The sequence below is a fragment of the Geospiza fortis genome, unplaced genomic scaffold (assembly GCF_000277835.1).
Source record: "Geospiza fortis unplaced genomic scaffold, GeoFor_1.0 scaffold366, whole genome shotgun sequence".
NCBI classification, from domain to species: domain Eukaryota; kingdom Metazoa; phylum Chordata; class Aves; order Passeriformes; family Thraupidae; genus Geospiza; species Geospiza fortis.
The window spans coordinates 4,305,069-4,322,166 of NW_005054342.1; the positions used below are offsets into that span (position 1 = coordinate 4,305,069).

Genomic DNA, 17,098 nt, shown 5'->3' on the forward strand with positions numbered 1-17,098 from the left:
TTGCTGGTATTTGTTGCAAGATGCCTTTAGGGAAGAAGAAATCCTGGTCCTGAATAACAACAAACGCTGGTACATAAGGGCCAATGTTTACTGCTTCTTCCTAGTGCTGATTTTTCTTTCCTTCTGTCTGCACCTTTACTGCCTTTTCTGCTTTTTTTTACCTCCTGCTTGCTTTTCAGCTGAGGGATTTGGGCTCCATTTCACCCAAGCTTTCTTTAGCTACAGTTCCAGCCTGCCTGGGGCCACCTGCTCAGTCACTCCAGTCCTTAAGCCAGCCCACAAGGGTGTTGTTGGCTGCTCATCTTTGACTCACTCTGCTGCTGCCAGAGCCATCACAGGCAGGAGGGTCACTGCTGCCTGCAACACCCACACTGCAAATCCCACCCTTCTTGAAGGCTGCCAGCTGTAGAGCCAGTCAGAGAAGGAGGGATGCAATGGGATCAGCTGTGCAGCTAGCCCAGCACCTCTCCCTCCACCTTCTCATTCTTCCTTCTTCCCTGCTCTAGCCCAGGGAGCAGCTCCTCTGTGCCAGTGAGGTACCTCACAGCACCGGCCTGTGGGAGCAGGGGGAACTACAGCAGAAGGTCGGGTAAAACCCACGTGAAGCCAACATGAGCCCAGGAACCCAGTGCTGGCCCCGCTCTGTCCTCTGCACGCAGGCTGGTGGGAGTTCAGCTGCGCAGAAGAGGGATCAGACAGAAAGCCTGGCTACGGCTCTTCCTCTGTAACTCACTTTGTCCGACCAGGGAAAACCAGCCATACTACAGCATAAGCAAATACATTGAAAAGGAAGGCCAGGGCAGCAAATGGTCTGTTACATTTGCTCAGCTAGGCAGAAACAAAAGCCAGGCTTGCACTATTTCCTATACACAGCAAATTAGTGCTCAGCGACTCTTTTTTGGGAGGCTGAAGGGGAAGGGTTTTCCTGGATACTTAACTTGTTAAAGTATTGCCAAATCGGCAGAAATAATTTACTCCTGATGGACACAGTACTGATGAGTTTTACAACCTGCCAGACACAGAGGGTAAAGCCCTGAATAAATCACAACAAATGAAAATATTGTTAGCAGTTTCATAATTTAATGAAAAAGTACTTGTAAAAAGGGGACATCTGAAAAAGACCGAGTCCATCTTGGAAAATTGAATATATATATATTTATATATATAAAACAAAATGCAAAAACACAACAAAAAATTGACAAATAAGGTTAAGAGGTAATACTTCAAACAGTTAGCCACTGAACGCACAATAAAAACTAGCAAATGCACTTTGGGGACAATACTTGAGAACTACATAACCAAGGGCTCCTTCATATGTCTATTAAAATCATGTAAAAATTAGCAAAACCATTGCCCAGACTGGAAACAACTGAATTGATAACCCCAGAAGAGCAGAAACGCTGAGTTTTGCTGAAGCACCATTTTCCCTCTCTTCTGTCATATGCTTCCAGCCACAAAATAACATGAACACTTTGCTGACCTCCCAGATAAGTGTTCCTAATAAAAGCTTCATAAAATTTCATGGCCAGTGAGAGAGGATTACTAATAAATATTGAAGGAGAACTAAGAGAATCAGAACCAGAATACAAATGAACAGACATTTGTTTACTTATTCTGAATGACCCATGGCTTAGAACACAAAGCATTTCCCATAAAAATAAAATATGTGGAAACCTAAATTGCTACTGCATATTTACATCAAATAATTTTGAAGATACAGCTCTAGAAAGATCAATTACACAAATATACATAAAATCAAGAAGTAAAAAAAAAAAAAGAAAAAAAAAAATTAAGATGCATGAAGCCAACAGAGCAGATTGGCCAAGTATACTTTTTAAAAAATGATTTCACTTCTGAAGAGTCCTCCAGCCCCTGACCTGCTAGTCCTATTGCAACTAGGGAGATTTCAAAGTTTACAACAAATCTTAAAATGTCGTTGCCATTTCCCAACCTAAAAGCAATAAATTAAAACTATGAAGCGAAACCGAGCTGCTGTTCAGATCCTGCATAGTCATCTTCACGCTGTGAGGGAACACCTTTTTGTTTGTAGACAAAACTGAGCCCTCAACAGAGCTGTACAACGTGCCCTACATAACCTGTGGTTCGTTTCAGCCAGTGATGTGGGGACAGAGGATGTTGTGTGTTTATGAAATGTATAGCATTTCAGACAAAAATAGTGCAGTAGCTTTGCTGATCAACACAACACCATCTGTAAAACAAGAAGTTAGTTTGCATTCAAACAGAAATCCCCTGTCTTTGAAACAAACAGAAAGGGATTAATTCCCTTCCCTTCTCGATTCCTCAGTCAGTACTGGCTGAAATATAATCACTATTTAACAACTGCTGATTTTAAAGGACATACAAAAACGTGTTAGACTGGGAAACAGCAACTGATCTAGAGGTTGAAAAGCAGCAAAATAAAATAGTAGATTTTCAGGAATTAAAAAAAAACCGTCTTTAATTAAACCATCATAGTCTAAATGATGACTGGCTAAAATTTTACAGACCTAGATGCCAGAAGACTCCTATGCCTGTGTTCAGGCAGCTAGGGTTGAAAATTTGCACCTGAAAAAAAAATTCAGCTAAAATTATTTCTAATTCAGCTGACTTTAAAAATACCAGGTAAAAACACCTCTGGATATGAAATCTCAGTTTCAAGAGGAACCTGGCATCACCGGTGATTGCTTAAATGTAAGTGTCAAATAGCATTTTTCTTTGAAGTAGTACATCTACTTTTGTAAACACTATCCACAAAATTAGCCATCTGTACTTGTTAGCTGGGTAAAATATGTACAAGTGCATCCCACAACAAGCATCTATGTACAGAGATTAAAAAAACTGAAGTACTAGAAGTTGTATATTTACAAAATAAGCGAATTATTGTGAAGAGAAACACAACCTTCAGCAAAAGCAGGGAATGGGGGGCACGTCTAGAGGTCAGTGAGTTTGGCAGCGCCAGCAACGCCTGCTTCCACCCTCCGCAGGGAGCCTGCAAATGCCACTGCAGTTCAAAGCCTCCTGCAGAAGGGGATCAGCACTTAGTAGTCACTTTGAGCCTGATCCAGCAGAGCACACCAGCATGTGCCCGGATAGCTGAGCACAAACATTCCCGGGGGAAACCAGCAGGACTTTTCACGTGCTTAACTTCCTAACACATCCGCAAGTGCATTGCTGGATCAAAGCCACACTGCAGGTGTCATAACAACGCAGTTTCAGTGTCTCCGTTTGCAGTCTCTTGCAACACCTTACAGCAATGCAAGGACTTCTTCTAAACCTGTCCACCACCACCAGACTGCCTCCACATGAACACAGTGCCTTGCACTTAAGCTGGGAAGGGGGAAGCGGTTTCCTGAATTTTTGCACAATTAACCACTTTGTGCTCTCCCAGATGTTACCCTCTGATAAAACACGCAATTTCCACGACTTTGTGGATAACTGAGCTAACCTTGCAAAGACTGCAAACCAATTCACAGTTGAACAAAACTACTCTGATTTCTCTCCCCTCCCCCATCCCCTACTGCAGCTCTTCCTAAATAGGTCCTAGACTATTTTCTGGAACCTTTTGATGCTGAGCTTTGCACTGGTACACCGGAATACATAAAGGCTGAATTACCCCGTGGGGGCTTCTAATCACCTTTGTACCGAACTGTGAGATATCATATTCTTTTTGTTTCTATTGTGACAGTCTCTTCCAAAGTCCTTACTAGGGCTTTCTCTCTCTGAGCTACTTCGTCTTAACCTCACTTGTTCTTTGTTTTCATCACTTTCTGCTTCAGAGTCACTCAGCTCTAAGTCAGGACAGTAGCCATCGTTGTCCTGGTATGGAGCACCTTCAAGCGTCTGCTTGCTCCACAAGCGATCTTTTGTTGCAAGTCTTCTCGTTGGCTTTTCACAGCACCGGAGATCTTCCGTGGTCCTCACCAGACTGTTGGTAGCCTCTTTAAAGGACCGGCTGAAATGTTCTATGGTGGATTTGCGGAATCCACTCTGGCTGGCCAAGTGAGCCGTGAGCACGGACTCTTGTTCGTAGGATGTCTGGCTGGAGCTGTCTCTCTGGCTAACATCTCCTGCCCTGCCCATCAGACCATTGGATTTGGACACCAGCCTTGAGTTCTCCTGCTGCAGCCGCCCGTTCCCAATGGAAGACTGTCCATGCAGAGCAGCCTGGAGCGCTAAAGGCTTCCCGGAAGGCTGGCCCCGGTGAAACTCCATCAGCTGCGTGGGGCCAGAATCCTTTGCCTCGCTCCGCGGTTTGCCGATCCCTGCCAGCAGCCCATTACTTCTGCTGTCGTGCTGATACCTGGCATAAGATTTTGCTTTAATTTCAAATGATTCCTTTGACATTGGCACACTCCGTTTGCTGTAAACAGTGCTGTTGTTGTCAGGAGAAAGCGGTCTGTTGCCAGGCTTCAGCGAGTTATTTTTGCAGTCTCCCAGTGCTGATTTGGGCATTTTTAACTTCAGGGTGATCCTGGGAGGTGGGTAGAACAGTGTGTTCTCTAGTGCACTTGTCAGGGTATGGCCTACAGGAGAAAGAGGTGAAGAAGCAGAAGAAAAAGAAAAAAGGCTTTTTTAAAAAGCGTAATTTCTTTTGCCATCTGTTACAAGTTTTATAGTCCATTATATGGTCATGCAACAGTAAGAAGCATTTGCAAATAATTAGTGTGAAATTATTTTAGGACACAAAGGAGAAGCTAGGATAACCAAACTGTTCCAAATTATCCACCGTTGTGGAATTTAGGTAAGCATTTAAATATTTCCATTAAAAACAACAATGTGCCCTTTTTACAGTGCTTTAAGCCAGTGAATTGAACCAGTTTTGAGATATGACTGAAGTTGTTCCAACAAAGCTGTAAAAAAGGTTCATATTCAGTTTTGGATGAAGAAAAAACAATGCTTCAAACTGAGTTTCAATTTGGACTTAGTTCAACTCTCTGCTTTGTATTATAAAATTCTCTAAGCTTTACAAGTTTTTTTACCTCAACATACGAGTTGTTTGTGGTAATACATGCATACAGCGCCCACTGCAAGTATCAAGCTATTATAATAAGTATTTAAAAACCACTTGTATTTGTAAAGATATTAAATAAACTTAGTAGACATTTCTAATAAAATGCATTTACACAAAAGCAAGGAGCTTCAGAGTGCCACTGCTTCCATGAAGTACTAGTCTGATCTAAAACAGTTTAAAAAAAAACCCTCATCAGTACTAATGAAACCTATCCATGTTTCAGGGGCAGAAAAAAAAGCAGGAAGATTTCACCCTAAACCAGTGAAGTATGTATCTTGAAAGACCAGAGAGATTTTAATTTCACACAAAAATATAGCTGCCTTTCCTATTTAAAAAAAAAATCCCAGTAACTACACTGGTATGCATATGCTTTTCCTCTTTCCAAATGCTGTGTTCCTTATTTTAAAAACTTGCTGTAAATGCAAAGGGCAGAGTGGGGTTTGGCACCTCAGCATTCCCAAAGAGTTACCAGTCCCTATTAATACCCAGAGTACTTAAATTCTTTTGGGAAGAAGGAGAGCAAATGCAGATGGCAAGTAAGAAATCTGTGCTGCTCATGACGTGCACAAGGCACATGAGAACAGCAGCAATTCCCATCAGTCACTCTCTCTTGCCTGAAGGAACCAACTGGTGACAGCAAGCAAAAAAGCCTTCTCAGCTGGAGAAACAACCAGCAGGGTGGAGCTTGCTGTGGGGAACCAGTGCCACACACTAGCAGCCCAACAGTGCAAAAACCAGCAGCTCACCTCTGCTATCTGGATGCCACAGTGATAAGCAATAGGCATATACCAGAAACAGCCATAACATAAAGAAATATTCAAATAAATATTTTAAGCAATTATAGAGTTCTGTGCTGCTACTTTGATTGACTATGTACTTGAAGAAAATTCTTAAAGGCATTTTTACATGTTAAAAGCACTAACCAGGAACATAAAGAGAATACACTGCTTTAGTTTAAATACAGGCAGGATTTATAAATATTTTACATTTATATGATTACCTGCAGCAATTTCCTGATTAATGAGTTGGACTTGCAAGTTGAAGACCTGTTCATGTACTTTACTGTGGGACAGCTTCAGTTTCTCTCTCCTGCTTACCATGTAGCAGAGATTTCTTACCTATGGAGGAATAACAGGAGACTTAAAAGGCAATAAGAAAATAAATCCAGACATAGTTTACAAATTGTATCAACAACGTTACTTGCAAAATCCCTTGGTAAAGTTCTTGTGAATATTACTGAATGTACCTAACTATTAAAAAAATGTTCAGCCTGGAAAAGAGAAGGCTCTGGAGAGACCTCACTGCAGTTTTTCCTTATATGAAAAGGGATTGTAAAAAAGACACAGAGACCAGAGCCTCTAGAGACAGAAAACGAGGTAATGTTTTTGAACTGAAGGAGAGTAAGTTTACACTGGGTATAAGGAAGACATTGTTTACAGTGAGATACTGCAACAGGTTGCCCAGAGAAGTTGTGGAGGCCCCATCCCTGAAGTGCGGATGGGGCTTTGAGTAACATGGTCTCATGAAAGGGGTCCCTGTCCATGGCAGGAGTGTTGGAACTAGAGGGTCTTTAAGGTCCCTTCCAACCCAAACCATTCTGATTCAGTTCCACATAATTCTACTTGTTTGAGTTAATAGCAACATTTCCACCTAAGGCAAAAGAGTAAGAAGAGACACTGGAAGTTCTTGATAAACACCTAAAAGTGCTTTCAAAACACAGAAACAGCGTAGGCGCTGGTTGAAAAGTATCTGCCAAATAAACTTTCCCTAGCACTCAGTTCCATCAGTTCAGAACTGGAATCTCTTTACCTAGAAACAAAATTCCAAGATTGCCAAATTTATATTTATCCCAAGATACGATAGAATAGAAAATCTTGTGGCACAAGAAGTTCAGAAACTTGGAAACAGGCATTTCAAATTATGAATTCCCTCCACTCAGAATAAGTACATAAATTTCAACAATATTTGGTGCAAACCAAACATTTATCAAACAAAAAGCATGACATGGTCTCTTGAAAAATAAAAAAACCCACCCCCAAATACCAACCCTCCATCTGAGGCATGTTATGGGTTTTATATTTTTTTTTAAAGTACACTTCTATATCTAAAGCAGTCCTGGAAAAGATCTGAGATTGATTATGATAGATTAAAGACAACAGTTATAATGATAAGTACAAATCTTGGCTCCAACAATCTTCCTGTATCTTCATGTTGTTCTCTCCCCAGTATTGTTTCCCCTTTTATACAACCCCATTACCTCTCTTCTGCGTTTACTTCCCCTCTCCTCATCACATATATTTTATTTTATTACCTTTTTACATTCACTACCTACCTCTAAGCACTTGGAAATTGCAGGTAACCCCTACCCAACAGGCCAACCTAACAGGCAGCCTCCAAGTGGTAACAAGCCTTACTCTTATTTTTTGTTTAATAAAAGTAACATTTTTTCTCATTTCATCTGTATCACTAATTACTTCTACAGTGGGTCAAATAAATTTCTTCATTTTTTAAAACATTTACTCAACTGAAGCTGAAGTCACAGAGTCGATTACCAAATATGTCCATTGTGCATAGAAATATGCATCTTAAAACACGTAAAGGAATAACCTCTAAGCAAGTCAGGAAGCTCTGCTTTCACCTTGGATCTTTCACTGGACTGAGAGAGGCAGCTCCTGAAAGTCTCTGCGGCAGGCAGTGCAGCATATCAAAAGATTGCAGTTCAAGGCCTTACTTTATTTTTAAAATTATTATTTTTTAAATTATCTCATTTTGCTTTCCCCATTCTCACTTTCATCCACAAAGAAAGACCTTGCTCACCTGCAAATAGTTTTTCAGAACTTTACAAGTTAATTCTTACCCTCTCTAGGTCCTGCCTTAAATGCATGAACATCCTCATGCGAGTATGAATGCTATCTTCTTTTGGCTGCACCAAGCCATTTTCTTCATCCTCCTTGGGAGGAAACAATGGTTTGTTAAAGTTACTTTTTCGCTTTAATTTCCAGTAATTGTAGATAAAGTCTACAGCAAGTTTAGGAAGGCCCAGCTCTGCTGCAACATCCTCCACTTTTACTAGTGAGTAAAACTCTTCTTCCAGCTCTCGGAGTTTTTGGGCTCGCAGGCTCGTTTTCTCACTCTCTGTTTGCTTCTGCTCTGGCACGCTCTTGGGGTGCTCCTCAACATCAGGCAGCGAATTCTGTTTGTTCTTGCTGTGCTTTAGACAGTACGACTTGAACTTGACTTCATCCCCATCATCCAGGATAGTTTTCATCTCTAAGCTATGCTCAAAGGCACAGGTGACATGAAAGGCAGTGATGCAGCTTTTCACGGAGCACTGCAGACAAAACAAAACAAAAAGCCTCAATTACTAATTCCTCAACTACTAACAGGAGCACCAAACTAGAAAAAAAGGACATAACTACCTCAACTACATGAAAAGCCATCCCTACCAAAACCAATTTCCTACACATTCTTAAAAATATTGATCCCTCTCAAGTCGGTATTACCCAATGTAGTATTTTCTTGTTTGCAGAGTGTTCAGTGGAAGTTTTCTGTTCATCTTTGATACACTACATAGTAGTGTGTATCAGACTTATTCAAAAGATGGCAACCCAGACTAATTCTTCTGTCTAGTCAACTAATTTGATAGCAAATGGCTATGAACCAGACATCTATACAACAGTCATCTCCATTGTAAAGCATCTCTGAACACAGGAAGAACAAAATGCAAAACCAAAACTGCCCTTCTGACAAATTCACCCCTGCAGAGTCACTATGGGACAAGGACATACATACCTGAATGCAAGCACCAGTTTTCAGTTTGCATAAACTACACACTAGAGCCCATCGACTTGGTGGAATGTGAGACACCTTTGTGATTGGCTCCATCCTTTCTGGGCAAGCAATACTAACCTGTAAAGAAAAAGAGCAGTGCAGAAAACAGTTATCAAAGGGAAAATAAACCCAAAACCCAAGCTCTCCATTTATATCAGAAGAAAGCCATCCATCCATTTCTCTTGCAGCAAGATCTCCATGTACTCGTACTTCTCAGAAAGGGACTCCAAAAGATCCCACATGCAGACAATAGTGTGGAATACTATCAGTTTAACCTGGTGACTCAAAGTTGCAATTATTCAAAACATTTGAGGCACCTACAGCATGCCCTTGTTATGAACCAATGTCCTGATTCCAGCCAGGACAGGGTTAATTTTTGCAGTAGCCAAGAGGGAGCATGGCTAGGACCCAGAGGTTATTCTGTACAGCTCACATCATTTTCTGAGAGTTGGGGGAAGGGCTCTCTTCTGGTCAGGTAAGTGTGATGTGAAGCCAGTGGTCAGGTAGCACTGGCTCCGTTACCGATATTGTAGCTCTTACAGTTCATTTTTCTTTGTTTTTCTTATTTCACTTGCTGCTTCCAGTAAATTCTTCTTTTCTTGATCCATGATCCTTACCATTTGTGCCTCCAAATCCCCTCTCCAGACTGCTATAAGGGAGGGGGGAGTGGTGCATGGTTTGAAGTGCTTCAGTGGGAACACTAAATTGGGGAATACCATTCCTAAACCACTATCAGTTGAGAGACTGCAGTAAGTGTCACTCTAAGTTTATTTCCATTCCCTTGTGGTTTTGTTTTTGGTTTTTTTTTCCTCTCTGTGCTGCTTTTACAGGTCTAACTTTAAAAAAATGCCAAAATACAAGCCCCCCAGAACAAAACAGGAACACATTCCTGAAAAGTTCCTTCTATAAAATCCCTAGATCTGCTACAGTATCTACTTCTGTCAACTCAATATTTGGGACAGAACCAGATCTCAGTCAGCAGCCAGGAAAAGCCTTGCTTCCTACCTCTGCCTCTCCACTGAGCACTCCCACTGCAAGAGATAATCCTAATACACTTTCCTAACTATGGACTGTATCAAATATAATTTAAGAAAAAAACCCAACAAACTTCTCTTATTACAAAGCAGGATATATTGTCTTGTGTTAGTTTTCACAGACTTAGTCTGGATGATAAATTTGTATCTAGTAGACTAGATTATAGATATTTCTAAAAGAAAGGAAAAAAAAAACCCATATATAGACAGAATAGCTTTTCCTATTCTTTGTTATATTAACTTCCACATATCCATTGTGATAGAAGTTTCTCAGTTGCCTGTTCTCTATACAGGGAAATGAGGACTTTCCTCATGATGATTTAGAAATGAAAACAGATATAAATATATCTGTAGACATCCCTAAGCCCCTCCTGACAGGATTTATCCAAGCACAGAAACAAAAACTTGGCCAGCTCTGAATGACTAACATGCAGAACTGGGCCAGTTTGAGAATGGCACATGGCAGAATATTTCAGTGGGATAACTGTCCCAAAAACACCAGCCTCCAAAAGCTTCAATTTTGACACTTCTCCAACACTTTTTGAATTCAGCAGTTGTGTGCCTTGGAGGGCTACCTGGCTGAACCAAAACCACGATGCTGATACTGTGCTGATACTCCACACTTCCTAAAAACAATTCAGCTGAATAGAGCAGACCTGTATTTCCTGTGGTGGGAGTATGGGCTTCTTCTCAAAGGGGTCAAACCTAAGAATTTGAAGAAAGGAGGTTCCTAGGTCATGCTCTGTGGCACTATGAGGCCAGAAGAAAGATGATGGCTAAAACAGCAGTTAAGGCTGAGATTTGAACAATTATTTTGTTTTTCTAGAAAACTTTAAGAGCATTATGTTACAGTAATTTTCATAGATTAAATCTACAGTAAGAGACACCCAGGAAAATCTGGGTTGGATGAATTAGTTTAACATGCGATAATTAAACTGGCAACTTTACAAGAGCTGGTAGACAAAGCTGAATTTTTTAGCTTCCCTTTGGAGGTACATCATCAATCACTTGATGCACGTATTCATTTTAAAACCTGTTTAATCCCTATGGATGAAAAGCTTTCCTTCAGCAGACCTCCTCAGTGAGGTGGACTTAGCCAAAGATAGCAGTGCTAAGTCACAGCTGCTATGCTCAGAATATTTTTGCTACTCTCTCCTTATCATGCATTGCTTTAAGTAGGTGGAAAGAACAGCTTTGCAAGAGATTACTCAGTTCATCATTTCCACATTAGAAAAAAAAAGATGACCAATAGTTCATGAATTAATGACATAAATGGACTCAAATAAGATAATGTTTCTTACAGTACTTTCCTCTCTGATCTGCCAAGTGCAAGCCCACATCTTCTGGAATATACTGAGTGCATGGCATTTCGCAAAGTCTTCATTAGGAAGACACTGAGATGCTTCAGAAAGTTCAGGTTTTAAAGAAGAACAGTCAGGCAATCCATGATGCACTCATGAGACAGACATGGCTAACAATTTAACCTCTTGTGGCCTTCCTATAAATTGGTGGAAAAGTGACAAGACTGTCCTCGGAATGCCTGAGTAGCTCAACAAAATCATGGTCAGTGTTCTTCAGTATCACCAAATGTAGCTCTTTTGCTTCCAAAATGGAAGAAACTTTCATGAACCTAACTTGACCATGCTCAGAACAGCTGGTTACAAGTTGCACAGGTATTTCTGTACAAAGATTGATTGTTACCACTACACTGAGAGACAAGACTTCCCTTAAGAATTAAGGGATTGTATCAATGTGTCAGGTTGTTTATATTCTTTTCAAAAAGAAATCAGAATCTACAATGACTTTTTTCTGGAGACTGAGTAATATCAGCTTTCCACTGGGCTTCCCAGCAGGAGCTGGGAATTGACACAGACCTTTTCCCTGTCCCTTTCTGTCCCCTTAAATATTCTCCCTGCTCCTTCCCCAGAGGAGACTCATAAGGCCAGGAAACATTTATATTGGAAATGCTGTTCATTCAGCTTGTAATGCTGACTGTTGATATTACCCCACTTTGTAAAAGCACAAAGAGGCACTTACAGAGTCAGGTGCAATTTATTTACACTGGCCATGTGCCACCTGCATGTTTCTGCAGAGAGGAGTCAAGGCAAAGTCCGTTTGAACTTTGCTGCTTGCAAGGGATCCAGAGAGCAGAAGCCAACCTTTTCATCCCCCAAGAACTCCCATTCCAAGACAGAAATGATCCATCTGCCATAACATGTAGTCATTTTCTCCATTTCTTCACTTTGCATCAGGTTACATCTTGACTGCTATACTCTGAAGAAGTTCTAGGAGTAGGAGAGAGTGAAGACAGTGGGTTGTTGAAGCCTATTATCATGTTATGCACATGATCAACCACCCTGCTGTCCTATTCTTCCCTGCTAACTGTGCCACCAGCAGCTGCTCCAGTACACAAGGATCTGCATCAGTGGTTGGGAAGGGCAGCCCAGTGGCTTGAGCACAGCCACTCACAACAGCTGCTCAGGACAGTAAATTTTATCTTTCCTCTACAGCCAGGGGGGTGTTATCACTTTCTGCTTCAGCTAACGCCACATTGACTGGCAGAGGACATATCTATAATAGGTTATCTAAGGAAGAGAAACACCTTGAATTTCAAAACACTCAATACAGGTTTTCTAGTATCAGCATTTCCTTTTTTGATTTTTTTTTAATTTAGAAGTACACCTTTTAAAAAAACATGAAATAGACCACATATTTACACTAAAGCAAAGTAAAGGCAGAAGAAAAAGAGGATATAAACCAATGAGTACTCTTTGGAAAGTAAAAACCTTCAATCATCCCAAATCAGTCAAGGGAGTGAAAAGAAAGCCTTTAAACAGCATTAACTCCCAAGGAAGGCAGGGAAGCAGAAAGATTTCAAGACAGTGCTGAATTAATTAATGGAGGAGAATACCTGGCACAATTGACTGCAACAATGCTAGACTACACTTGGTGACTCATGAAGGCTCTCTGAACTTTTTGCCACAAGACAGAAATGTTTATAGCCCCTTCCTCCCTGCTTGCTGCCTTGCTTCACTTTGTTAGGGCCTCAGGAGGAGGAAAGAGGAAATACCAGTGACTTTATAATTAATGTTTCTTTTAGGGAGTTCCAGCATGCTAGTACCTTGGAGGAAAACACAGATACATGAGAATACACATTCTCCCCTAAAGCATCCATCCCTGGGTCTTCAAACTCTTTCTTGCCCCCTGCAGCACATAAGGCCCCTCCAAACAGGAACTGACCTGCCACGTTAGTAGAGATTTACAAAGAGTTTTCCTGGCTTCTCTGGTAACTGAATTGTTTTACCTGTGACTACACACAAGCCCAAGAGAATGGATCCAAGAGGCATTTCCCATGCCTAGAGGCACATACCACCTCTTCACTATGCCTGACACACATGGCATTGGCGTGGAGAGGAGGTGTCCAAAACCTGGAATCACTGAATGGGCTGTGGAAACAGCTGGATTCAAGCTCTCCCACCCTGGGTGTCCCCCTGTAGCTTCTCTTCCCCAGCCAGAGGGAGCTGGGCAGGCATAAAACCAGGGTGTGCTTCCTGCCCAGCCATCACCACCTACCCAAACCTCACTGTTCCTTTTCTGCTGATGAGAACAGCAAGGCAACCACATGCAGAATGGACTGCTATTCAGCTCAGAGCCAGGAAAGCTTCCAAGCAAGACACTTCATAAGTACAAGAGGACAAGTGATTTAAAAAAAAAAGTATTTTTTTGTTTTTTCTCAACTCCTCTCCCCTTGAAGGTGAAAGCAATGACAGAAACTACAAGTAGGCCTGAAAGGAAAAGTGCAACTACAAAGATAGTCTCCTTAAGAAGCAGGTATATGTGCCTGAGACAACTAAGAATTACACATTATATCCAGTTGCTAAGTCAAAATAAACCAAACCAAAATCTTAACATCTTCTTCAAAGTTGTGCACACATCAGACCTGTCTGCACTTGGGAGCAGAAAATTCAGAAAATACTGTATGCTTGATTTTATGGTGCTGACAGATCTGGCTACTGTCTCACATTAAACCACCCACCATAACGGAATTGTGACTCTTACCAGAAATAAAACATAAATATCCCAAGTGCAAAATTAAACACAAACTCCATCTATACCTAAGTGAACTTTCTGTTTTACAGAACTACACTGTGATGCTAAACTTGATTCAAAATGGAGGAGGAAGTGTAAAACTTCATTATGAAACTCTCCATATATGTTATGCACAGATATATCAAAAAAGCCTTTACTTATAAAGTGTGTATAACATGGAAATAAAAATTCTCATCTCCCCACTATTCAGAAAAATTCTAATTCAAATAAACTTAAAGTACAAATTACAGCATACATCCTATGGATATAAAGCAGTGCAGGCGACCTTTAAGCAAACAAACAAACATAGCTCTGAAAAAAGTGGAGGTATTCATGCAAATTACACAGGTATCCAAGCACACAAATTCATAAAAAAATATGAGACAGTGAAGCTGCAGTTGTAAGATACAGCTTCTATCAGTTGCCCTTTCTAGCAGGTCACAGATACCATAATGACACCAAGAAGTGATTGCTGATTAAATGGAGGTGACAAAGTGACTCATTAGTAGAGTACAATCTGGACTCTCTCCCCCACTTCACAGACTGAGCAGCCCTACCAAAATAAAGCCCAGTAGTATGTCAAAGACCTTAAATCATGAGAACGCAAAAAGGCAGAGGATGGAACAAGAAGAGGAAGACAGGCAAGAACTTAGGGTTTTACCTCTGGAATCCAAAGAGCACAGCTGACATGTGCCCACTTGGTCCCTGTCCTGGTAGCTTTCATGGCACCTCCTCTTTTAGGACACAGGAGGCACTGAGGATGTATTCCCAGGACACAGGTGCGACACAGCCAGCTCCCTTCAGGTACTTTTAAGATTCCATAGCAAGCCTTGAAGAAAAACAGGTATTGGAATCATTATGCTGAAATTATTTCACACACAGGCATTCATATTCACACAGAGCAAAGCTTTCAAAAAGTAAAGGCACAATCTGGCCTTCACTTAATCTGTGATTTCTTTACCTTGAAATGAGTCAATTAATCAAAGGAGAAACAGCCTCAAAAACAATAATTTCTACATCTGTTTATAAAACATATTCACTGTGACTGCACAACAGCACTGGTGTTACAAACCTTTACCTTTGCCTTTAGTGACTTTTAAATTTCTGAAGTAAACAGCATGGATATTTCTTTAAATTAGCTTCTGTATCTAATACTTCCTAAAATCACCATTTCCTACTGCTAAAAATGTAATACTCTAACATAATTCTATTTAGGGTTAGAGATATGAGCTCTATCTGTTTAACTGAAAATCATTTCCTGCAATGTTTGTGGTTACAGTTCTGTGAACTTTTTTTCTTTAAATATTTATATAATACTGCAACAAAAATTACAGCCTACACTGAAAGTATAAGATGCTGGGTTTTACACTTATTTCCCAAGTATTGCACTTAACCACATGGAAAATCAAAAATTTCTTAAGTTTTGCTAGGTTTGAGAATTAAAATAAAAAAGGAAAATAAATAGTTTAGTTTCCAATTCAAATTCCTTGTGGTTCTTAACGGAGCCAGTGGTGGATCCTGATGTACATACACAACTCCCCTACCTCCATGAAGCTGAGCTATCTGAAATCACTGGCTGCCACCAAGGTCTAACTTCACTCAACCACTCCAAATAAAAGTTTTATCAAAAGGGTGGATATCACAGGAAATCTGATGATTTCTAACATTATCTCTAGTAATGATAACATCAAAAGACTCAAAAGAACAGGATCAGTAGTTGTAACCATTCTTTCAGACTAAATTTAGTATAAGATTCCCATACTTGCCTTCCCAGACTTTTGCTTGTAAGATTTCAGTATTTAATATTAAACAATATCATAAAACACTGCACATTTATGTCAAGCTTGTAGGGAGGGGGACTTCCTTGAATTAAATGCAGCAAGACTGACTAACCTAAATGGGTTTTTTTGATGTTACAACTCCTGTAAAAGCCCAACAGGGGGAGCTGCAATCCAAATTTTACGAGTGTTCTTTTCCTCCTCTGTGGCATATTCCCACCTGAATTCTTTCTGTTACTAGAGCAGAAGTGGCATTAAATCTAAGATCATATCTAGGGTGTTGGAAATGGACTGAACCTATTTTCTAATTTTAACTGATGAGCAAAAGATGCCTAGACTACTAAAACAGCAATTTCACAACATGTCTGAGCCAGCACAACAGGGTACCACGAAGCAGTAATTTTCTCACACTCCTCCTCCCCTCCAGCTCCAAACTTGTGATGACAAACAGACCTGAGGCTACTTGTTGAACCAAAGCTGATCCAGATTAAAAATGAAACAAGTTGTTGCTATAGTTAGGATTTGCTCTAGCCCAGACACACTCTCCAGTTTGTTTCAGGAAGATCCAGCACAGGGAAGAGTGAGGGGCAAGGAGGCAGCAGACCATCAACTCAAGCTCAGTCGTCAGGAAACAACCATGAGCCTTTGACTGCAAATCCATCATTACTCCTTAACAGGCCCAAGCAAGGAGTGAAGCAGGCAGCCCAGCTGCCAGCCATATTCCTGTCACTGCCACCTTACTGCCAACTCAGGCTCACAGGCTGCTTCACACGGGGACTCAGGTCAGGAAAGCAGCCAGGCTGGAAGCCAGCCCACTGTGAGCGAGGAGGTGACAGGTCTTTTTTCAGACAGATATGTTTTCCAAATATTACTTGCAGTCAGTACAAAAATGCATAAAAAAAAAAAAAGAACTTTCTTGGTCTCTTTGCAATTTGTAGCAAAACTCCCTTCCAGAATAGGATGCACAGAACCAAGGATTCATACCCCTTTTCTAATTGTAAGGATACCTTTACCTGACTATACTGAGCTCAGGCAGCGTAAAGTCTTGACTACATCTGAAACACTATAAACACGAGCACCATTCAGACTGAGACTGGTTTTTGCAGGTGCTGATGGCTTCTGAAAAAGATCACTCTATTAAGTGCCTACATATGGTTCCAGATGGCTAAATTTGGACAGTCTATGTCTGACTACATAAGTAGTCAGTAAAAGAAAAAAAAAAAAAGCTCTGAACCAAATGATCTTTAGATTTGTCACAAACAGGCAAGCCAGTATTTCCTGTCCCGTTTATCTTCAAAAGCAGATTTAGTAATAGGGGGAACAATTATTTACAGTCACAGAGGAAATACTTGTAT

General features: G+C 40.7%; 1 protein-coding gene across 2 annotated transcripts in view; it reads right to left on the reverse strand.

The window, feature by feature from the left end:
- Positions 1-1,052: 1,052 nt before the first annotated feature.
- Positions 1,053-17,098, reverse strand: part of JADE3 (jade family PHD finger 3) — a 46,607-nt gene continuing 30,561 nt past the window's right edge. For both annotated transcript variants that reach the window (XM_005422694.2, XM_031058356.1), the window contains exons 7-11: positions 14,627-14,794; positions 8,804-8,920; positions 7,869-8,342; positions 6,012-6,129; positions 1,053-4,523 (exon numbers count right to left, since the gene is read on the reverse strand). In XM_005422694.2, coding sequence (XP_005422751.1) covers positions 3,631-4,523; positions 6,012-6,129; positions 7,869-8,342; positions 8,804-8,920; positions 14,627-14,794 — 1,770 coding nt within the window. In that variant the 3' untranslated portion in view covers positions 1,053-3,630. The remainder of the gene's footprint in view (positions 4,524-6,011; positions 6,130-7,868; positions 8,343-8,803; positions 8,921-14,626; positions 14,795-17,098) is intronic.